Raw genomic sequence first — 16,681 nt, 5'->3', positions numbered from 1 at the left:
GAGCCGCAGTTCCGCATCTCACCGCCTGGTGGCAACAGTGTTATGTTTCTATGGCAACTGACAACATTGGCCTAACTAGTGTTAGCGATTACAACTAATGAGCTACAGAACGTAATTAGTTGAGGGTTTTTTTTTTTAAATTAATATTTGTGTGATACTGCTCCATATTTGTCGGCTATTTAAGGTGTTTCTATAACACATGCTCCTCTATAACACTGCTGACCGGCTGGTTTTCTGACGCACAAACTTTTTCTGCCAACTAGCTAGAGTTAGCTAGGTAATAAAAGTACGACAGTTACCTTAACATGTGCTCCACTGGCAGTACAGAGGATGTTTTGCAGCAGATGAGCAAACTGTGGTCCATGCTGGATGATCTCTCTGAAAATGACCCTGCAGCCTACCGTACGCTTATAGAGAAACAGATAAAGGAAGGAGCTGAATTCAGAGCGCCGCCCGAGCTGGACTCCTGCCTCTGCACTGAAATACTGGTGAGTTTCATTCGTGAAGGCTCCTTCCTGTGTAGGCCCCAGTCCATACTGTGGTCCATACAGGTGTTGCTCATCACATTCTTTGGTTCAGCTAGAAAGGAAGCCCACCTTTATTCCTCCAATCATAAATTAATACTCTAAATTCAAACATAAATTAGGGAAAGTTAACTGTCATATCAGAAAATGTAGGTAGGTAGGATACAGCTCAGTACCCATCATCAAAAAAAAAAAAAAGATTCAGTGTCCCAGGTCCTGTCATTGGTACAAGAAATTACATTACAGGAGAATTTGGATTGGGAACAGCACCTACTCTGCAAAAGGCTCACCCAAGTAATGCAGACATCTGATGGAGGAGGGGGACTGCCAGGAATCAACTAGATGTGCAACAGCAGTCCCCTAACTTCAGCAAGGCCGCTGAATGATGCGGGAAGGAATAAAAAGGAAGAACAATCAAATGTAGTGAGCTATGGAATATGAAAACAAAACAGCCCACATATGATGTACTGCTCACTCCAGCAGTCTGTTACTTGTTTGCAACCCTCAAACACATCCTGGTGGGCTGCAAAAGCAGTCTAACACATGGAGGATATACTTGGTGACATAACCAACTAACTTGTCGGTAGCTATTAGTCAGGAGAGTATAGACTAACTGCAGCTCATTAGAAGTTAAAGCCACCTTTCTGCAACAAACAACCTTCATCTGGGAAGGTGAGAAATAGCATGTCAACCCCGTCTTTCTGAAATACCTTTACACTTGAAATCAACCTGGACCCAGCTCTGGTTCTCTGGTCCAGTTCCTGCCAGTCTGTCTTCACTGTAGAACTGATCGTCCCTTGGGAGGATGCAATCAATAAGGCATATGACAAGAAAAAAGCATGAGCAAGCTGAGGAAGAGGACCAAGGCTGGAAAGTGGAAGTCCATTCAGTGTAAGTGGCCTGTAGGGGCTTTGCAGCCAGCTCCACAGTAAGACTGACGAAGGAAGTAGGCATTAGGAAGGGAAGCCTAGTACAAGTTAATCAAAAAGCTTGCCACTCTTGTCAAAAGAAAGTAGTCACAGGGGCTGGCTGAAGCAGAAGGAGACCGTGTGGCCTGCCAAATTACTGGTGGGTGCCATGTGAAATACACCCAGGTCTGATCACCCTGTGGTGGGTTTGCTTTGGCTGAGGGAATCTTGTGAGAAATTACGGAAATGCACTATGAAGCTGGGGTACAAAGCTGATGATGTGTCGCACTGACAGATACATACCCACATGGTCAGCAGCAAACACCCCATCTAGAGGACTTCTCCAACCCACTCAGGTCTGTGTTATACTGATAGGGATTATAACTTCTAGTCCTATTAATTAGTGTAGTCCATTACAAACTGTGAAAGCTTTGTCATCAAATTTCTTGTTTTTATCCAACCAAGAGTAAAGTAATAACCTAAAAATATTTCTGCTGAGGAGCTGTAAGCTGTGCTTGCTTTATATATCCTAAAATACACAGGCTGCACGAGAAACACAGGCTTTTTCTTCACTCTGCAAAGATGCTAGACTTTTATCCACTTAGAACTTTGAAATTGAATTTGTTTTGACAGATCCTTTTGACAGCACTGTGTTTCTGTGACAGAAACCAAAGAAAGGCCTGCTGTACATCAACATATGCGGCTGGAAACGTGTGCCTGCGCCTCAGGATCCCAGCAGGCCTTTACCAGTGTACACTGGAAAACTGGAAACAGGCACAAATGAAGATCAAGGTGTGTGTCAAGCTGCAGACCTGCCATTTGTATTACATGACACAAGCAAGAAAGTCATACTTTTTCCTTTACAGGCTGGTATACTGTGCTGGATGTGGCATTAAATCCTGTGTTGCTGCAGGAAAGTAGGGAGAACAAAGCAGAGATTAACCAGGTCTATATGCTGGCCCTGAGCTTTGCCCAGAAGCAGCTTGGGATGACGTTATCACAGCAGTACAGAGTTGTCAACAGTAGCCCAAATAGTAGCCCAGATGAGTTGCACTGCCGGCTTGGATTTCAGAAGTTGTCCAGTGCCCCCAAACAACCCAACACAGGTAATGCAATAAGACTGTCAACCCTGACAAGCTTTGATAAGCACTTTATGTTGAACCCATGCGCTTTACCCACTCTCCTTTCACCTCCTAAAACAATTTTCCTGATAATCCATAGTCCTTTTTTTTTTTTTTTACAGCCGGTCAGACACCAGCTGCCCTCCTGCAGCACATCTCCTCCCTACGATCAGAAAACCAAGAGGACTCTGCTCCTCAAATTATCTTTAGGCCTGCAGAGAAAATAAAGAAGGATTTGATCCATGTCATCTCAGCCGCTTCTGTAGAGCCTCAGAAGCCAGAGTATCGACTCGAGGTGAAGACCGATGCAGCAGGAGTTCCTGACAGCGTGGAACTGACGGTGGAGCTGCCAATGGTTTGTTCCATGTCAGAATGCCAGCTGAGCATGTCCAAGGTTAGTGGTTACACACTCCCTTGAACAGTTATAACGAAGCACTTTAGAATCCAGTGTGTGTCAGTGTGTAGCTGGATGTCATAAGAAATACATAATCGACCTGTAGCGAGCCTTAGTAGCACACTGGATGTATTTTTCTCTGCAGGATGACGTCTTACTGGAGGTGGAGGATCTTTACTATTTGCTTGTGGACTTCCCAAAAACTGTAAACGAAGACACCGCGTCTGCCATCTTTAATAAGAAGAAACGAAGACTTACATTGAAAGTGAATGTCTTGTGATCATTTTCCTTAATTAAGAAACAAATGTGCAGTGTTTGTTAAGCTAGCTAAACACTGGCATTGAAAATGCCTCAAACAAAAACAACAAAACTCCTGTTGTGCAATGTACAAATTAAAAAAAAGGGAAAAAAGCACTGAGAGCACATTGTGCTGTGGAGGGACTCGTATTCTGCCTCAGAATTCAAGTTAACTAACAATAAACAGCTAAATTGATCCATTTCCAAGAGCAACATGTTTGTGAAACAAATATGTAACAGTGTCCCTTTGTGCTGTGTGGGCTGAGGCTCAGCAGCAAATTTAATTCTAACCCCCCCCCCCCCCCCCCCAAAAAAAAATTAATTGACTTTAATGACAATCTGTGGATTTTGTTTATTAATGTGTGGGCGCGTGAGTGGAGGTGTTTAATGGCTACGAGCTGGTGTCATTACCGTATGCAGGGGGGAATAATTGACAACAAAACGAACCATGCAATAATTTATGTTTATTAAAACATCAAAATTGATGCAGAACAACAACATCAGTGTTTGGCAATCTGGAACACGTGGAAAATGTCAGTAAACACTTTCTTTTTTTGAGGTTTGCATACTATGCACTGATTACAGCGTTTTAAAGCACAGCGTAGCTTGTTTTTTCATATAAAGCTAACATTATTTTATTATTCAAGTATGACTTTACTGACCATTACGTGGTAGTCCCACAAACTTATTTATGAGCTGCAAACAATGTGCGACATGCGGTCCGTAAACGAAAAAAACATTGTATCCAAATGTTTAGATTCTTCATATGAAACATTCGCTTTTAAAACATGGTTTTGTTTTGTACCTTAATGGTGTTAGCTCCATTGGTCCCAGTTTTGTGTCGTAACACTATTCTTTCTTATGGCATCAGAAGTATTTTCAGTAGCTTCCTGGTCCAGTGGGAACAGCTGAGGTTTGTAGTGACGATCTCTAGTTTTTTGGCGCTATCTCCGCTCCCCGTGATCCTCCTCAACCCACGCAACAATCTTCCCCTCCCAGCCAGGGACAACGGCTCCATCCTGAAACACCTGAAAAGCCAGCATCCAGTGTTTACATATCTGAGAGACCCATATCTATACTATAAAAGGTTTGGATTGAAAGTAAAAATGAATACTTGAGGTTATCCAATTCTTTGGGATGGAAATAAGTCTCCCCATGGTGTTTTGAAGTGCACAGTAGGCACAGCTATTATTAGCATATCTTACTCTATAACTGCCGTTTTATATTTGCCAGCTGAAGCCCAATGTGAAGAGAAATAAGGGGCTGTAATTTTACTCCCACGCCTACCTCCTCTTTCACTGTGCCAAACTCTGGGTCAAGGGCCTTGAAGTGGTATCTGAAACTGCCTTGTCTGTCTACAGCTGCCTTGAAGTCTCGCAGTGTCACCTCTCCCAGCCTGGAAGCACACATATATCCACACAAACGTTATGCTTTGGATAAACCAGCCCAGGCATCCATATGCGGCTATGGTCAACCAAAACCCAACTAACAATTTGCTTAAAAAATAAAGAACGCTCCAGTGAAGCAACACACAGCACTGTATCAAGCCACCATAAAGTGTTTATATACTCACCTTTTTGGGATGTTAATCAGAAATGGAGTGAGCGAGCGATCTGTGAAGTAGAGCACTTTAGTGGAGACGGCAGTATCCAGTCCTGGGCTGCTGTGTGAGTGCGCCATTTCTGGAAAAAAACCCAGCAAACATTGTTTTTCCACAACCAAAGTCTGAAAGGGTTCTAGCCTCACACTCAGTCATGCCCTCTCTTTGCAGCACAGTGTAATTGAATGGCACAATTTGATTTAACAGCCAGTAGAGATGTTGCGGGGGATGACAAATCCTAAACAAAAACGAGCATTTTGTTTGTCTCACTCGAGCTCGGCGGCCAGGAGTCACGGTCTGTCGAGTTGGCTCTGCGTCCTGGCGATTTGAATTCCTCCTAGAAGAAGAACCAATTACTCATAGCAAACAGTCGGATGTTATCAGTTGCTGAGTCATCATTTGGCAAGTGACAGACGAGCTACTACATTTTAAAATTTCCTCTTTGAGTTGTGAGAGCGAGAGTGTGTACCCCTCTGTCCTGTCTTCGCTGGGTGTCCAGAGAGTGCAGTCTGTCCATGAGAGTGGCCACGCCCTGCTCCAGAGTGTCCAGGGTGTGATGTTGGGGGTCATGGCCGGAAAAACTGTCCCTCAAACTGCGAAGTGCTTCCCTGACGACCTGCAGCTCTTCACCCTGTGAAAAACAGTCCTCTGATACTTAAAAAGAATTGGAAAAAAATTCGAAATCATTTTGAACTGTGGACATTTACAGACATTATTGGTTAATGAGAAAATTAAAGAGTGCATACTGGTGCGCTGTGCTGGAACACTGGAGGAGATGTCGAAGCGACTGAGTTACTGTACCCGCTGCCCTCGCTCCTGAACGCCTATCAGAGACAGAGACAGTATAGACCAAGGTGAAAAGTGTTCTGAATGAAAAGTGTGATAATATTTACAAAATGTGCTCAAACTGCAATACAAAGAGCAAACACGGCCTGTGTAGCTAAAAAAACAGCCAGAAAGCTTATTCATCTAAATAAGAGCTTCACTTTTGTCCAAAAACTATAAAAAAAACATCACAACGTAGTGGGTGACATGTTTTTTTCCTATCATGATGAACACCGTGCACAGGAATCTATTTTGAGTCGATTTCACATACAGCATCCTGCTGCAAGGGATACTCACCGGTGCAAGAAATATGTATTAATCTGCCACTGAAAATAGTCTCCAACAAATGCACCATTTACTCTGATCTGAGTAACAATTTATAAAGACCACACCGCTGAGGTGTAGTGGGAAATGTAATGTTTTCTTCAAGCATCATGGTGCCTTAATATATTTATAGTTTTTGGTCTTATTGAGTAATGTTTCTCGTAAGAAGAAATATATGGGCTATCTTGCGACAAGTACAATGTAATCACAGACCGATGCGCGATAAAAAAAACAAACAAACGTTGGTGTTATATATGAGTCCTGCATTCAAACATATGTTATTTAGCACGTATATGTGAAACCTGTCATGCTGCATACCCGTCCCAGGCTGACTTCATGTGCCTTGTGCTGAGCTTCATCAAGCTTTTGCTGCTGCTGCTGCAGTATTCTGTCCTTCCTCCCGAGCTGCTGCTATTGTGACAAGAGAGATGGATGGCACGAGGCTTTATTTGCATCTCTATGGCTAAAAGAACGCACTGACGTGTATATAATAAAAGACAATACCTCATATTCGCTAAGTAATTTGTTCCTTTCACTCAGCTTGCGTTTGAGCTCTGCCTGCAAACAGTTATATCAAGGTGATATATGAGTGCTATAGTTCTCTCACTTAAACCTGCAGCCACGAGTCAAAGAGGTCGAATATTTCATCGTGTCAAAGGGAAATCATCACTTGTCTCACATTTTCCCCCTCCAGCTGATCTTTGGCCATGTTGCACCTCAGTAGTTCCTGCTTTAGCTGCAGCACAGCATCCTCCTGCACTGCCAAGCGCTGCTGCAGAGCATCCTAATGAGAAGCAAGAGGGCGATCAAAGAATTGTCCAGAAAAGACCTGAATACTGATGAACTGCATCCACCTGCCTCATCGACAGGATCCACCCAGCTCTAAACTTCTTTTGATCTTTGTAAAGAAATGATAAATGTATAATGTATGTGATAAAACTTACAGAATCATCAGTTTGGGAGGGCGCAATAGTCAAAAAGGTTAAATATAATCCTTTAATCCATTTTACTTCACATATAAATCCCAAAACTAGAGTAAGAGGTTTACCTTGATGGCCTGAATGTGACGTGTCTCCTGTTTGTGCCTCAGAAGTTCCCTCTAAGAGCCACACAAAGGAACAACAAAAACATTAGAGAAAAGGACTCTGCCCCTAGGACAGCTCATCTATGTTAAACCTAATTACATTTACTTACTGTACCTTGAGATCAAGGGCTTCCTCCATGCTTTGGTCCAGACGACTGCGGATGAGAACCTTCAAAGGGAGAGGGTACGAGCGGGGTAATTAGAGAATGGAAAAATGTCAGAACGTATGAGGAGGCATTGGGCCTCCATGACAGTGCGCTGGCAGATCAGAGAGATTCATTTGTGCTCTATAGTGGCCACTCGTGAGACGAGTAATGGCTACAAACATCATCAGAACAGAAGGGCTGACACGGACACTTCAAGCTCGGTGGCGAGCAACTGTTGTTTGTTTTCTCAAGTTAGCAGAGAGAGGGCACTGTACCAGCTGCTGCTCGGTGTTAGCCCGGTTATCTCCAAAGCTCACGGATCCATCCTGGTCTTCCTCAGGGAGGGAGCCATGGAGCAGCAGAGCCTAAAAACCAAAACACATACAAATCTGAAGAAAACTTGCAAGCAATGATAGTTGCGACGCATGATAGAGAAACCAGGTTTCTGTGGTTGTAAATGCCTCCGTTTTTGCTAATAAAGTCAGTGAACTGAACCAAATCAAATTGAAATTACACTGACAAGTCTGTGTAAATATACAGACTGTAATGTAATATAGAGACTCTAAAACTGAAAACATAAAGGCTATTACTGTAAAAGTCACCAAAACATCTATTTTTAATTTATGAACAGTATGTGGACGTGCTGTCGCTGCACCGATATTTGTAGCTGAATACTATAAATGACCCCAAACATACCAATTAAATACCATGTGCCAAACTTATTTATTTGCACAAATTAATGAAGCTGGCAAAGATTAGCAAATTTTGTAGGATTAGCTTTGTCTTTCATATTTTTATTCTTAATTATTCTAATAATCTGTGGCTCTCTTCCACACCGTGTCTTTGTTCTGTTTCCCTTACCTCACCCCCAAACGCTTGCAGCAGTCTGCCCCGCCCTGAGCCTGATTTTGACAGAGGTTTCTTCCAGTTGAAAAGGAGTTTTTGCTTTCCACTGTTGCCAAAGGGCTTGCTTATAGGGGGTTATCTCATGCTGGGTTTTCTCTGTTTTCTTTGTATTATTGTAGGGTCTTTATCTTACAATGTAACGCTCCTTGAGGCGACTGCTGTTGTGATTTGGCGCTATATAAATGAAATTGAATTGAATTGAATGTATTGATGTCTGAATAAGACCCATTATACTGTAAGGATCTTGCACATGGAAGGTATGTTGTAACATGGCAAAGACTCAATGCTTTTCACAACCTTCTGAAATTCAAATCAAGCATCAGAATTGGAAGAGAAAGGTCCTTTTATTGACTTTGAAAGTGGCATGGTCGTTGTTGCCTGTCAGGCTAGTATTACAACAAAAGTATGCAGAAGAGCATTTATAAATGCTCAGTGTGTTGAACCTTGAAGCAGATCAATTCATCATTCACAGAAGCACCAATATTAGACAATAGAAGATCTCAATGTCTGATGGTGGTGTATTGGTGTGAGGGATATTTTTGATGGCTGCACCCAGCTGTATAACGCGCCTCGTCACAGAGCTCAAATCATCCCAAACTGGTTTCTTGAACATAACAGTGTATTCACTGTACTCAGATGACCTCCACAGTCACCAAATCTCACTCCAATAAAGCACCTTTGTGATGCGGTGGACCAGATTTAAATTGTGTATGTGCAATTGACAAATCTGCAGCAACTGTGTTATGGTATCACATCAATATGGACCAAAATCTCTGAGGAATGTTTCCAGCACCTTGTTGAATGTGTGCCATGAAGAATTAAGACAGTTCTGAATCTAAAAACCAGTACTACCAGGTATTAATGCCTAATAAAGTGGCAAGTGAGTTTATATTTTATATGTATTATAAGCCTAACAAGTCTCATTTTATGATTTTCTTATAAAAGCGCCCCCTTTCACATTTTTTCATGCAACATAATTTTAATAATTTCATATAAATTATAATAGATCAGTGACTTATCCACAGTGCACTCTGCTATTCACCCTGTGACTACTGGGATAGGCTCCGACCCTTCTACGACCCCGATTGGATAAACGGAAGTAACAGAATGGACTCAAAGTATAAATCAGGTAAAAAAAAATTTCATCTTTGTCTGTTTATCTGTCAAAACACATATTATTCTTTCTAGTGGATGGCTTTATCATGCTTAGTGTGTTACATCTGGTCTATCTGTTTGGGTTTCTTTTTAATTACTTCATTTAAAAATATATTTCCATTTTTAGCATGTAGCATTTGGATCTTGTCATTTCTTTTGTCATTTCTAAGTCTTCCCAAAATCTTGTAATCTTACTGACTGCTAGTGACACTCTGGTACAATTTTATTTAGCAATTTAACTTGGAAAGTGCTGTATAATTGCAAATTAACTAAATATGCCAGAATACATGTCTATAATTAACTAAATTGAGGCATGTATTTATTTCCAATCCTCTGATGAGATTTCAGTTATACAGTCTTCATTACTTGCGCTTGGTTTACAATGTGAACTCCCTCATGAACAGAGTGTAAGCAGATTATAAAACGTTGATATGACGACCTTTCTTTAGCAGTCCTTTGTCATCGATACTTTAGTAGGAATCTGTGGGGATCTAGTGAGTAAATAATGTTGATGTGCTGCAGAAAATAACAGTGTTTTCTTTTCAGATTAGATTCTTGCTTCAGTTCTTCAGTGCACATAATAATACAAGAGTTTGGATCTTTTGAACTCCTTCAGAAGCCCGATTTCAAATGCACAATCTGCTGTGCCTTGTGAAAGCAAACCAGCTACCCCATACTGAGCTACAGTTAGCTTTGGATTCGAAAACAACCAAGGTGTGATTAAAGTGCAGACTTTCAGCTTTAATGCATGGTGTTTAACAAAAGTATTCCTTTTTTGTTAGCCATTTTTATACAAACTAACATAGTATTAAATATACACATTGATTTTAAAAATTACAGAAAATGTTTGCGGTCAGTGGCTCCCTGAAATTTAGAACCCATGCACACCACCAAGTGCTTTGTTTCATCCCTTGAGGTGCCCTGCAGGCCCTTTCTGCAGCCACCTTCAGCCGCTGCTTCAGTGTTTGGTGCTGCAGTCCATGTGCATCCCTTCTTTTTATTTTAAGAATGTACCAGATTGTTGGTTTGGCCACTGCTAGAATTTAGTCATCTCTTTGATAGTTTTATTTGGTTTTTGCATGTTTTACAACCTAATGATGGACTCCTTCACTTTTATTAGCTAATCTTTTGGACCCCACATTGAGAGTTCCAGTGAAAAGCTCTAAATCAACTCCCAGTCTTTTTTCTGCTCAGTTTGTCATAAAATAACAACAGAACAGGCATCACTTAACCATGGAGCTGCTTGTCAGTTAATTATCTAACTACTTGTGAGCATCTGATAAGACAAGATTACATAGAAAGCGGCTGTAGACATGCAAACATTTTTAAAAACTTTAAGCTAGCACTGGATGCTAACAATTTTTAAGGTTTCTTCAGACTGTTTAGTTGCATTAGGACCAACTACATGGTGATTTTTGTTTTTCACTATGGCTCTAATTTAACAACCCAGTGCCCTGATTTTATTGTAAGGACAGATAATAAATAGCCTCCTTTTTAAAATGTTTCAGTGACTCAAAACAGAGAAACAATAAAGTCAGCAAACAGAGGTATGGTGGGTTTACCTGCTGATAAAAACTGAGCTGAAAACATTTACATGCCCTGACCAAACTTTCATCCTTCTTTCTCAGAATCTATTTTTTTACTACTTGCTCCTTACTCTGTGGATTTGTTGCAAATAGGGCAGCGACCCTGTCGCTTATATCCCTTGGCCCAGAGCAGCAGTTTGTTTTGAAGTGCATTACCTGTAACCGGAACACCATCCTTCTCGCTTCTTGCATCTCCTTTTCCAGCTGCTCCTGGTGTGCATCCAGCTGCTCCTCCCAGGACTTCTCTTCCTCCTGCCCATCGTGCCCCAGGGAAGGACACAATCCACAGAGAGCCACCTCCTCTAAAAGTGGCAGAGGGACAGGGGAAATGAGGCAAGGCACCTTTTTTTTCACTGCATCATATCTGGCTCTACAAGAGTTGATGTGCAGCCAACCAACCTGTGACAGATTTCTTCTCTGTCAGCTCAGATTTGTCATCCTGAGGTTCCCCCTGGTTCTCAGGGTGATCATGGACTGTTTCTTCTTTAGGGGTGTCAGTGAGCTGGGTGATAACATACTCCTCTTTGGAGGAGTGAGCTGGGCTGGCTGAGCTGAGACTGAAACAGATGGTGGGCACAGGCAGGAATGAATGTGCTTGTATGCTGCCAAATGAGCAGCAATAAAGAAACCTAACTACATAAAATGGCGATTTGAAATTTTAAAAATTCCCAGAGGAGCACAATAATGTAAATTAATCCCGTTTGGGATAGATATTTTAACTAAATCCATTTTTGAACTCATAATGCCAACATGATGCATGATATTTCAAACAGCATTGTCTGCATCACGGGTTCACAGATTATTTTGTAGATAACAGAACTATTACAAAAGGGGGAAAAAAAGAAGAAAAGACTGAATGAACAGATTTTCAACTCATTCAAAAAATACACAGCAGGAGCAGGAATGCCTGCAAGCCTGTCATTTTCTAACAGGAAATTCTTTACATATTTTGCTCCCCCTTCGGCCATAATTTCATAACATAGTGCTGGCATGGTTTCTGAACAGCTTGTTTCCTTGCAGTTTCATGAATATAGTGTTTTTGAGAGCATCTCCAGCAGCCTGAGGTTCAGACCAGCTGTCATCTTCACTCTCCTGTGTTTGTGGACATTGGATACAGCTACTATGACCTGTGACCTATAGCATTATGCACAGTCCCTAACAGGGTAGTTTCCCTGTGTTTTTCCCTCCGAGTCTGCATGTGAAGACAAGCCTGCGACTGCATGAACAGATCTAAACGCTGTGCAAGCATGCCATAGAAAAGCATCACTACTCATCACCCTGCTCCCCAGGCTAACTAGCTGAGAATGAAGGAAAGAAAGCAAAGAATGTCCTGCTGAATTTGCTTCATATGTATGGTGGTAAGATTTTCTTCTTATGTAATAGTTAGCACTAGCTAATAGCACAGCAAAGTACTCTGAGGATTAAAGGACATATTCCTTTGATTAATCATAGTTAACGTCTGCTTATCAGCCACTGATCGAATCAGAAACACACCTCAAAGAATCTAATGTTAAGCAGACTTAGTGAAGCATTTCACCATTACAGCATCCAAGTTAGCATGCTAATATTTGCATATGATGGGGCTGAGAGAAATGTCTTGCAGGTAAAGAGTCATGAACAAATGCACCAGACATGTAAATTTTGTCTTGATGATTGTGCTCGATTGGAAATCAGTGAATAGCAGAGTTGTTACAATCCAAATGTATAAGGGCATACATTCCACAGCTGCTTTATTAGGTATACATGTTCAGCTGCTTGATAATATAAATGTATAATCAACCAACCACATGGCAGCAGCTCAGTAAATTAGGCATGTATACAAGGTCCTGCCTTGTATAAGGAGCATTAGGAAGGTGAGAAAAAAGATGATTTAAGTGGTTTGTTAGTGCCAAATGTGCTGGTCTGACTGTCTCAGAAACTGACAATCAACTGGGATTTTCCCACACATTTCTAGGGTTTATAGAGAATGGTCCAAAAAAGTGCAAATATCAGGTGAGCAGCAGTTCTCTGGGCAAAAATGCCCTGTTGGACATCTCCTCTGCCAGAGGTCAGAGGAGAATGGACAGACTGTTTCAAGCTGATAGGGGTGTCTGTAGCTCAGGAGGTAGAGCAGGTCGCCTACTAATGCTCCAGTCTGCAGGCCAAATATCCTTGGGCAAGGTCCTAACCCCAAATTGGTCTACAGTGCATCCATCTGAGTATAAATGTGTGAGAATGTTAGATAAGAAGCACTTACACAGAACGAGCACAGAAATTTAGCTGATAGGAAAGCAACAGTAACTCCTGTTACAACCAAAGTATGCAGAAGAGCATCTTTGAATGCTCAACTTGTGAAACCTTGAAGCAGAACACCACACTAAATGCCACTTCTTTCAGGTTAGAACAGGAATCTGAGGCTGCTTTTTGCATAGGGTTACCAAAATTAGACAACAGAAGATTGAAAAAATGTTTTATGGTCTGATGAGTCTCGATTTCTGCTTCTGCTAGATTTCTCCTTACCCATCCGACATTCAGATGGGTAGGGTCTCTTTGGTATAAATAACATGGAAGCATGGATCCAACCCGCTTTGTATAAATGGTTCAGACTGGTGGAAATATATTGGTTAGAGGAATGTTGGATCTCAATTCAATAGAGCACCACTGGGATGCTAAAATGGTTAAACATGGTTTAATGTATTATTCTTTTTATATATCAAACCATACTGAGAAAGTTATGATTAGTTTCGTCTTTCCAACTTCCCGGAAAGAGTCTCTGCACTACTGTAGGTCACATAAAAACATGAACTAAGCCTCTTATCAGAAGCTGCTGTAATTATCCTTAAGTGTTTTTCAAAAAGGGATCAAAGAAGCACCTCCTACTAATCTAGTCACTGCAGATAATAACACTCTATCATTGTCTCTAAGAGTAGTTCAATAACACATTTATTGTAAATGCTCTTTGCTGATCTCTCGCTACAAGAGAACACGTACAATCCGATAGATTTGGAACATATGGGTTTAGCAAAGATTAAGCATTGGGATTTGCAAAAGATGAGCTTCTGTGCAATAGATTAACATAATTTGATCAGTGGTGGTGGCCTGAGTGGGCCTCCATTTACTCCAATTTTTAGATACTTTGCTTTAGTATTTATACTTTTTTTGGCTACTTTGTATTCATAGCTGCTACAAACTGCTAAAACTTATTATTTCTCAATATTTATCCGACTGTTGCTTGTCATATTAGCTTTCGTGGATTAGTAGATTTAGTTGATAGCATTTTAATAGATTTTAGGCAGTGCAAGTACTTAGTCGAGCCATCAAAGAAAGATTTTCTCTATATGTTTCTTTGAGTTTTTTAAAAGAAAGAAAACTTGTAAAACCAAACCTTTCACAAAAATTATCAGATGAAAAAAAGCTGTTGTATCTTCTTTCTTTTTTTCACGTTCACCACTTTTAAAAAACCCTCAAATGCTGTGGTTCAGCGGTCAAGTCCAAACACCCGTTTTGGGAACTACTAAATTATAGATGACAGTGTATTAAATAATCCAAACTACTTTCACCTCATTTTTCTACAACAGTAAAGTGCAGCTTATTCATCTTTTATAACATATCAGTGACAGTTTGTGTCATCATCAATCTTTTTGACTGATGTGTTCAGCACTGACCTTAAAGGACCAGTTAAATAAAGCAGGTCATTGTAAACATGGTGCAAAGTGAAAAAGAAGATAAAGTTATCAGATTAAAGTAAAGAATAATGTAAATCAGTCTAATCAATTTAAACTTATATCTGAATCGTGGCACGGCATACACAGAAATAGCTGTTAGAGAGAGGTTGCTAGGCAATAGCAGCTCGGCTCACACAGACACACACAGGGACACACCCACACCTACTGCACTGTAAACACCGAACAATAACCTGCACAGCTTGGCTTTCAAGATCAAGCTGTTCGGATGAAACGCAATTCCATGACTAAGACTGAGATTCACATGCGGTTGAAGTGATAAATCTGTTTTATAGTGTTGTGATTGTAGACTTACATATACATATATATATATATATCTGCCACTGATGCATCCCTGCATTGTCAACAATAGCAATAGCCTGAATTGCCGTACTGTTCATATTAAAATAGCACTTACCATTTCATCTGTTTGGCTCCCATGCTGGTGTTTACAGGCTTAACCTCCCATACAGTCCGCGCCCCACATCTGGGTGATGCCCTGCGTCTCAGTCAGGACCATAGCCCAAACACAGCCAGAGGCAGCAGGGAGGGGAACAGCCCTGAAAGCCGCAAGCAGAGGAGTCTCCACGTCGCACACTGTGTTCAATCAGAAATAACAGCACGTTTAAATCCTCTCCAACAGCATATTCCTAAAACATAAAGCTCAAAATCCTAATCAAAAGCCCCCAAACCCTTCCCCTAAATCATACCAAGGCTCAGTCGTTGCTGGCAGGGAGAGATAGGGAGAGACAGACAGAGAGAGGATTGGAGCTCAGCAGCACCAGTGACTGAAATCTGCCTGGTTTCTCATTGCACTCGCCTTGTGGTGGAGCTCACCAGCTCCCATTCACGAACACAATGTTTTTTGTTCCTTACGGACAAGAACTGATGCAGCTCTTGTGCATCTTTTTCACCCTTTTTGCATTCATTCTCCTGTCCCCTCCCTCCCTCTCCTTCCCCTCTTTTCTCTTCTGCTTGGCCGAACTGGCTTTGTATCACTCCTTCCTTCGTTCGGTGAGAGAGAGGATGTCAGACATGGCTCTGTCTGGGTGTGTTCACCCTCCCCCTCTCCCTTATTCCTCCTCCCTGCTTTCCCTACAGCTCTCTCCTTTCACAAGGAGGAAGAGGTGGGAGTTGTTCTCCTTTTCTCTCCATGTACTGCATATACCTGCAGCTAAAATGAGAAATGACATTCTGATTTTTAAAAACAGGAAAATTAGCAGACTTTTGTTTGTTGATAAAACCACAGGCTTGTATAACAACATACCATACAGGCCAAGCCATTACCAGAGGGTAATTATATATTTACAGAGTCAGAGGAAATAGGGAGGTACTTAAGGAGAAAATGGTATTTATAGAGTGGACGCATCAGCCTGGAAAACCAGCTCTTCTCACTTCTGTGTCTTGTATGTACTGAAAAGCATTTCAATGCTAATGCGCTACAACGTCAGAGGCATCAGATTAAACTCAAATTTTTAAAAAAGTGTCAGCTTCGTAATTTGAACACCAGGCAGCAGAAACAAAAGAATTTCTTTGACATGTACAGCCAGTGTTAAGTATTCCTTTGAAAGGCGTTTTTGGCAGATTACGCTGTCATTAAGTTGTTAGAAGTGTTGGCAGTGTCATCAGCAGGAAGGAAAAAAAAGCAACCAAAAAACGTGAAGTAGGTCTCAACGTGGCAGCTTGCAGTTCTGCCCATAACAAAATGACAGCGTCTTAAATTCCCTATGAGCACCATCGATGCATGCTTCAATGAGCTACTTTACTGTAGAGCCATGAATATGTATGTAACCCACCATACAAATGCCGCATTAGATTTATGCAGAGAAACAGCAGAGGCAAAAGCAAGCTGTCATGCCGACAGCTATTTGTGCTAAATCAAAATGACAAAAATATTTAAATTTGTTGGGATACCTACAATAAGTGAAAAATGTTTGAATCACACACAAAATATATTTTTGTAATTTCAAAAATATAAAGTGTTATTAGTCCCACATTCCGTGTATCCCTTTATTACGACTGCCATGTGCGGTTATCTTTTTCTAGTGTATATTTGAAAAAACCCTTTTAATAATTTAGTAGCTTTTGCTCATTTTCCAGCTCCATATTT

At 41.1% G+C, this 16,681-nt stretch overlaps 2 protein-coding genes across 4 annotated transcripts; one reads left to right on the top strand and one right to left on the bottom strand.

Moving 5' to 3' along the window:
* Positions 1 to 57: 57 nt before the first annotated feature.
* Positions 58 to 3,377, top strand: pih1d2 (PIH1 domain containing 2). 2 transcript variants are annotated; one of them, XM_082503572.1, is made up of 5 exons: positions 58 to 488; positions 2,098 to 2,224; positions 2,299 to 2,538; positions 2,676 to 2,947; positions 3,093 to 3,377. In XM_082503572.1, the coding sequence occupies exons 1-5, from the start codon at positions 306 to 308 to the stop codon at positions 3,225 to 3,227; spliced, it is 957 nt and encodes a 318-aa protein (XP_082359698.1). In that variant the 5' UTR covers positions 58 to 305; the 3' UTR covers positions 3,228 to 3,377. The 2 variants fall into 2 exon arrangements, with proteins under 2 accessions (XP_082359698.1, XP_082359699.1); XM_082503573.1 differs by lacking the exon at positions 58 to 488 and adding an exon at positions 820 to 1,788.
* Positions 3,378 to 3,699: 322 nt separating this feature from the next.
* dixdc1a (DIX domain containing 1a) lies at positions 3,700 to 15,672 on the bottom strand. 2 transcript variants are annotated; one of them, XM_082503402.1, is made up of 16 exons: positions 15,282 to 15,672; positions 14,990 to 15,168; positions 11,270 to 11,427; positions 11,027 to 11,172; positions 7,499 to 7,588; positions 7,193 to 7,246; positions 7,042 to 7,092; positions 6,673 to 6,777; positions 6,498 to 6,551; positions 6,312 to 6,401; positions 5,591 to 5,668; positions 5,314 to 5,475; positions 5,115 to 5,181; positions 4,818 to 4,926; positions 4,532 to 4,640; positions 3,700 to 4,272 (listed from the first exon to the last, which is right to left on the bottom strand). In XM_082503402.1, exons 2-16 carry the CDS (start codon positions 15,010 to 15,012, stop codon positions 4,189 to 4,191), a joined length of 1,380 nt encoding a protein of 459 aa, XP_082359528.1. In that variant the 5' UTR covers positions 15,013 to 15,168; positions 15,282 to 15,672; the 3' UTR covers positions 3,700 to 4,188. The 2 variants fall into 2 exon arrangements, with proteins under 2 accessions (XP_082359528.1, XP_082359527.1); XM_082503401.1 differs by having other exon boundaries at positions 6,312 to 6,404; positions 15,282 to 15,670.
* Between the last annotated feature and the right edge of the window lie 1,009 nt (positions 15,673 to 16,681).

The sequence above is a fragment of the Aulonocara stuartgranti genome (assembly GCF_965226115.1).
Source record: "Aulonocara stuartgranti genome assembly, chromosome: 14".
Classification (NCBI taxonomy): domain Eukaryota; kingdom Metazoa; phylum Chordata; class Actinopteri; order Cichliformes; family Cichlidae; genus Aulonocara; species Aulonocara stuartgranti.
This window is presented reverse-complemented; position numbering and strand designations above follow the sequence as displayed.

Bases quoted from the DNA above. Each gene is read 5' to 3' on its own strand.
- pih1d2 (XM_082503572.1), top strand. From the start codon at position 306: ATGTGCTCCACTGGCAGTACAGAGGATGTTTTGCAGCAGATGAGCAAA. The intron at 489-2,097 runs GTGAGTTTCATT...TTTCTGTGACAG, and splicing joins GCCTCTGCACTGAAATACTG to AAACCAAAGAAAGGCCTGCT. The intron at 2,539-2,675 runs GTAATGCAATAA...TTTTTTTTACAG, and splicing joins CCCCAAACAACCCAACACAG to CCGGTCAGACACCAGCTGCC.
- dixdc1a (XM_082503401.1), bottom strand. From the start codon at position 15,012: ATGGGAGCCAAACAGATGAAATG. The intron at 7,589-11,026 runs GTAATGCACTTC...TTTGGTTTTTAG, and splicing joins GGATGGTGTTCCGGTTACAG to GCTCTGCTGCTCCATGGCTC. The intron at 6,778-7,041 runs GTAAACCTCTTA...GCTTCTCATTAG, and splicing joins GTCACATTCAGGCCATCAAG to GATGCTCTGCAGCAGCGCTT.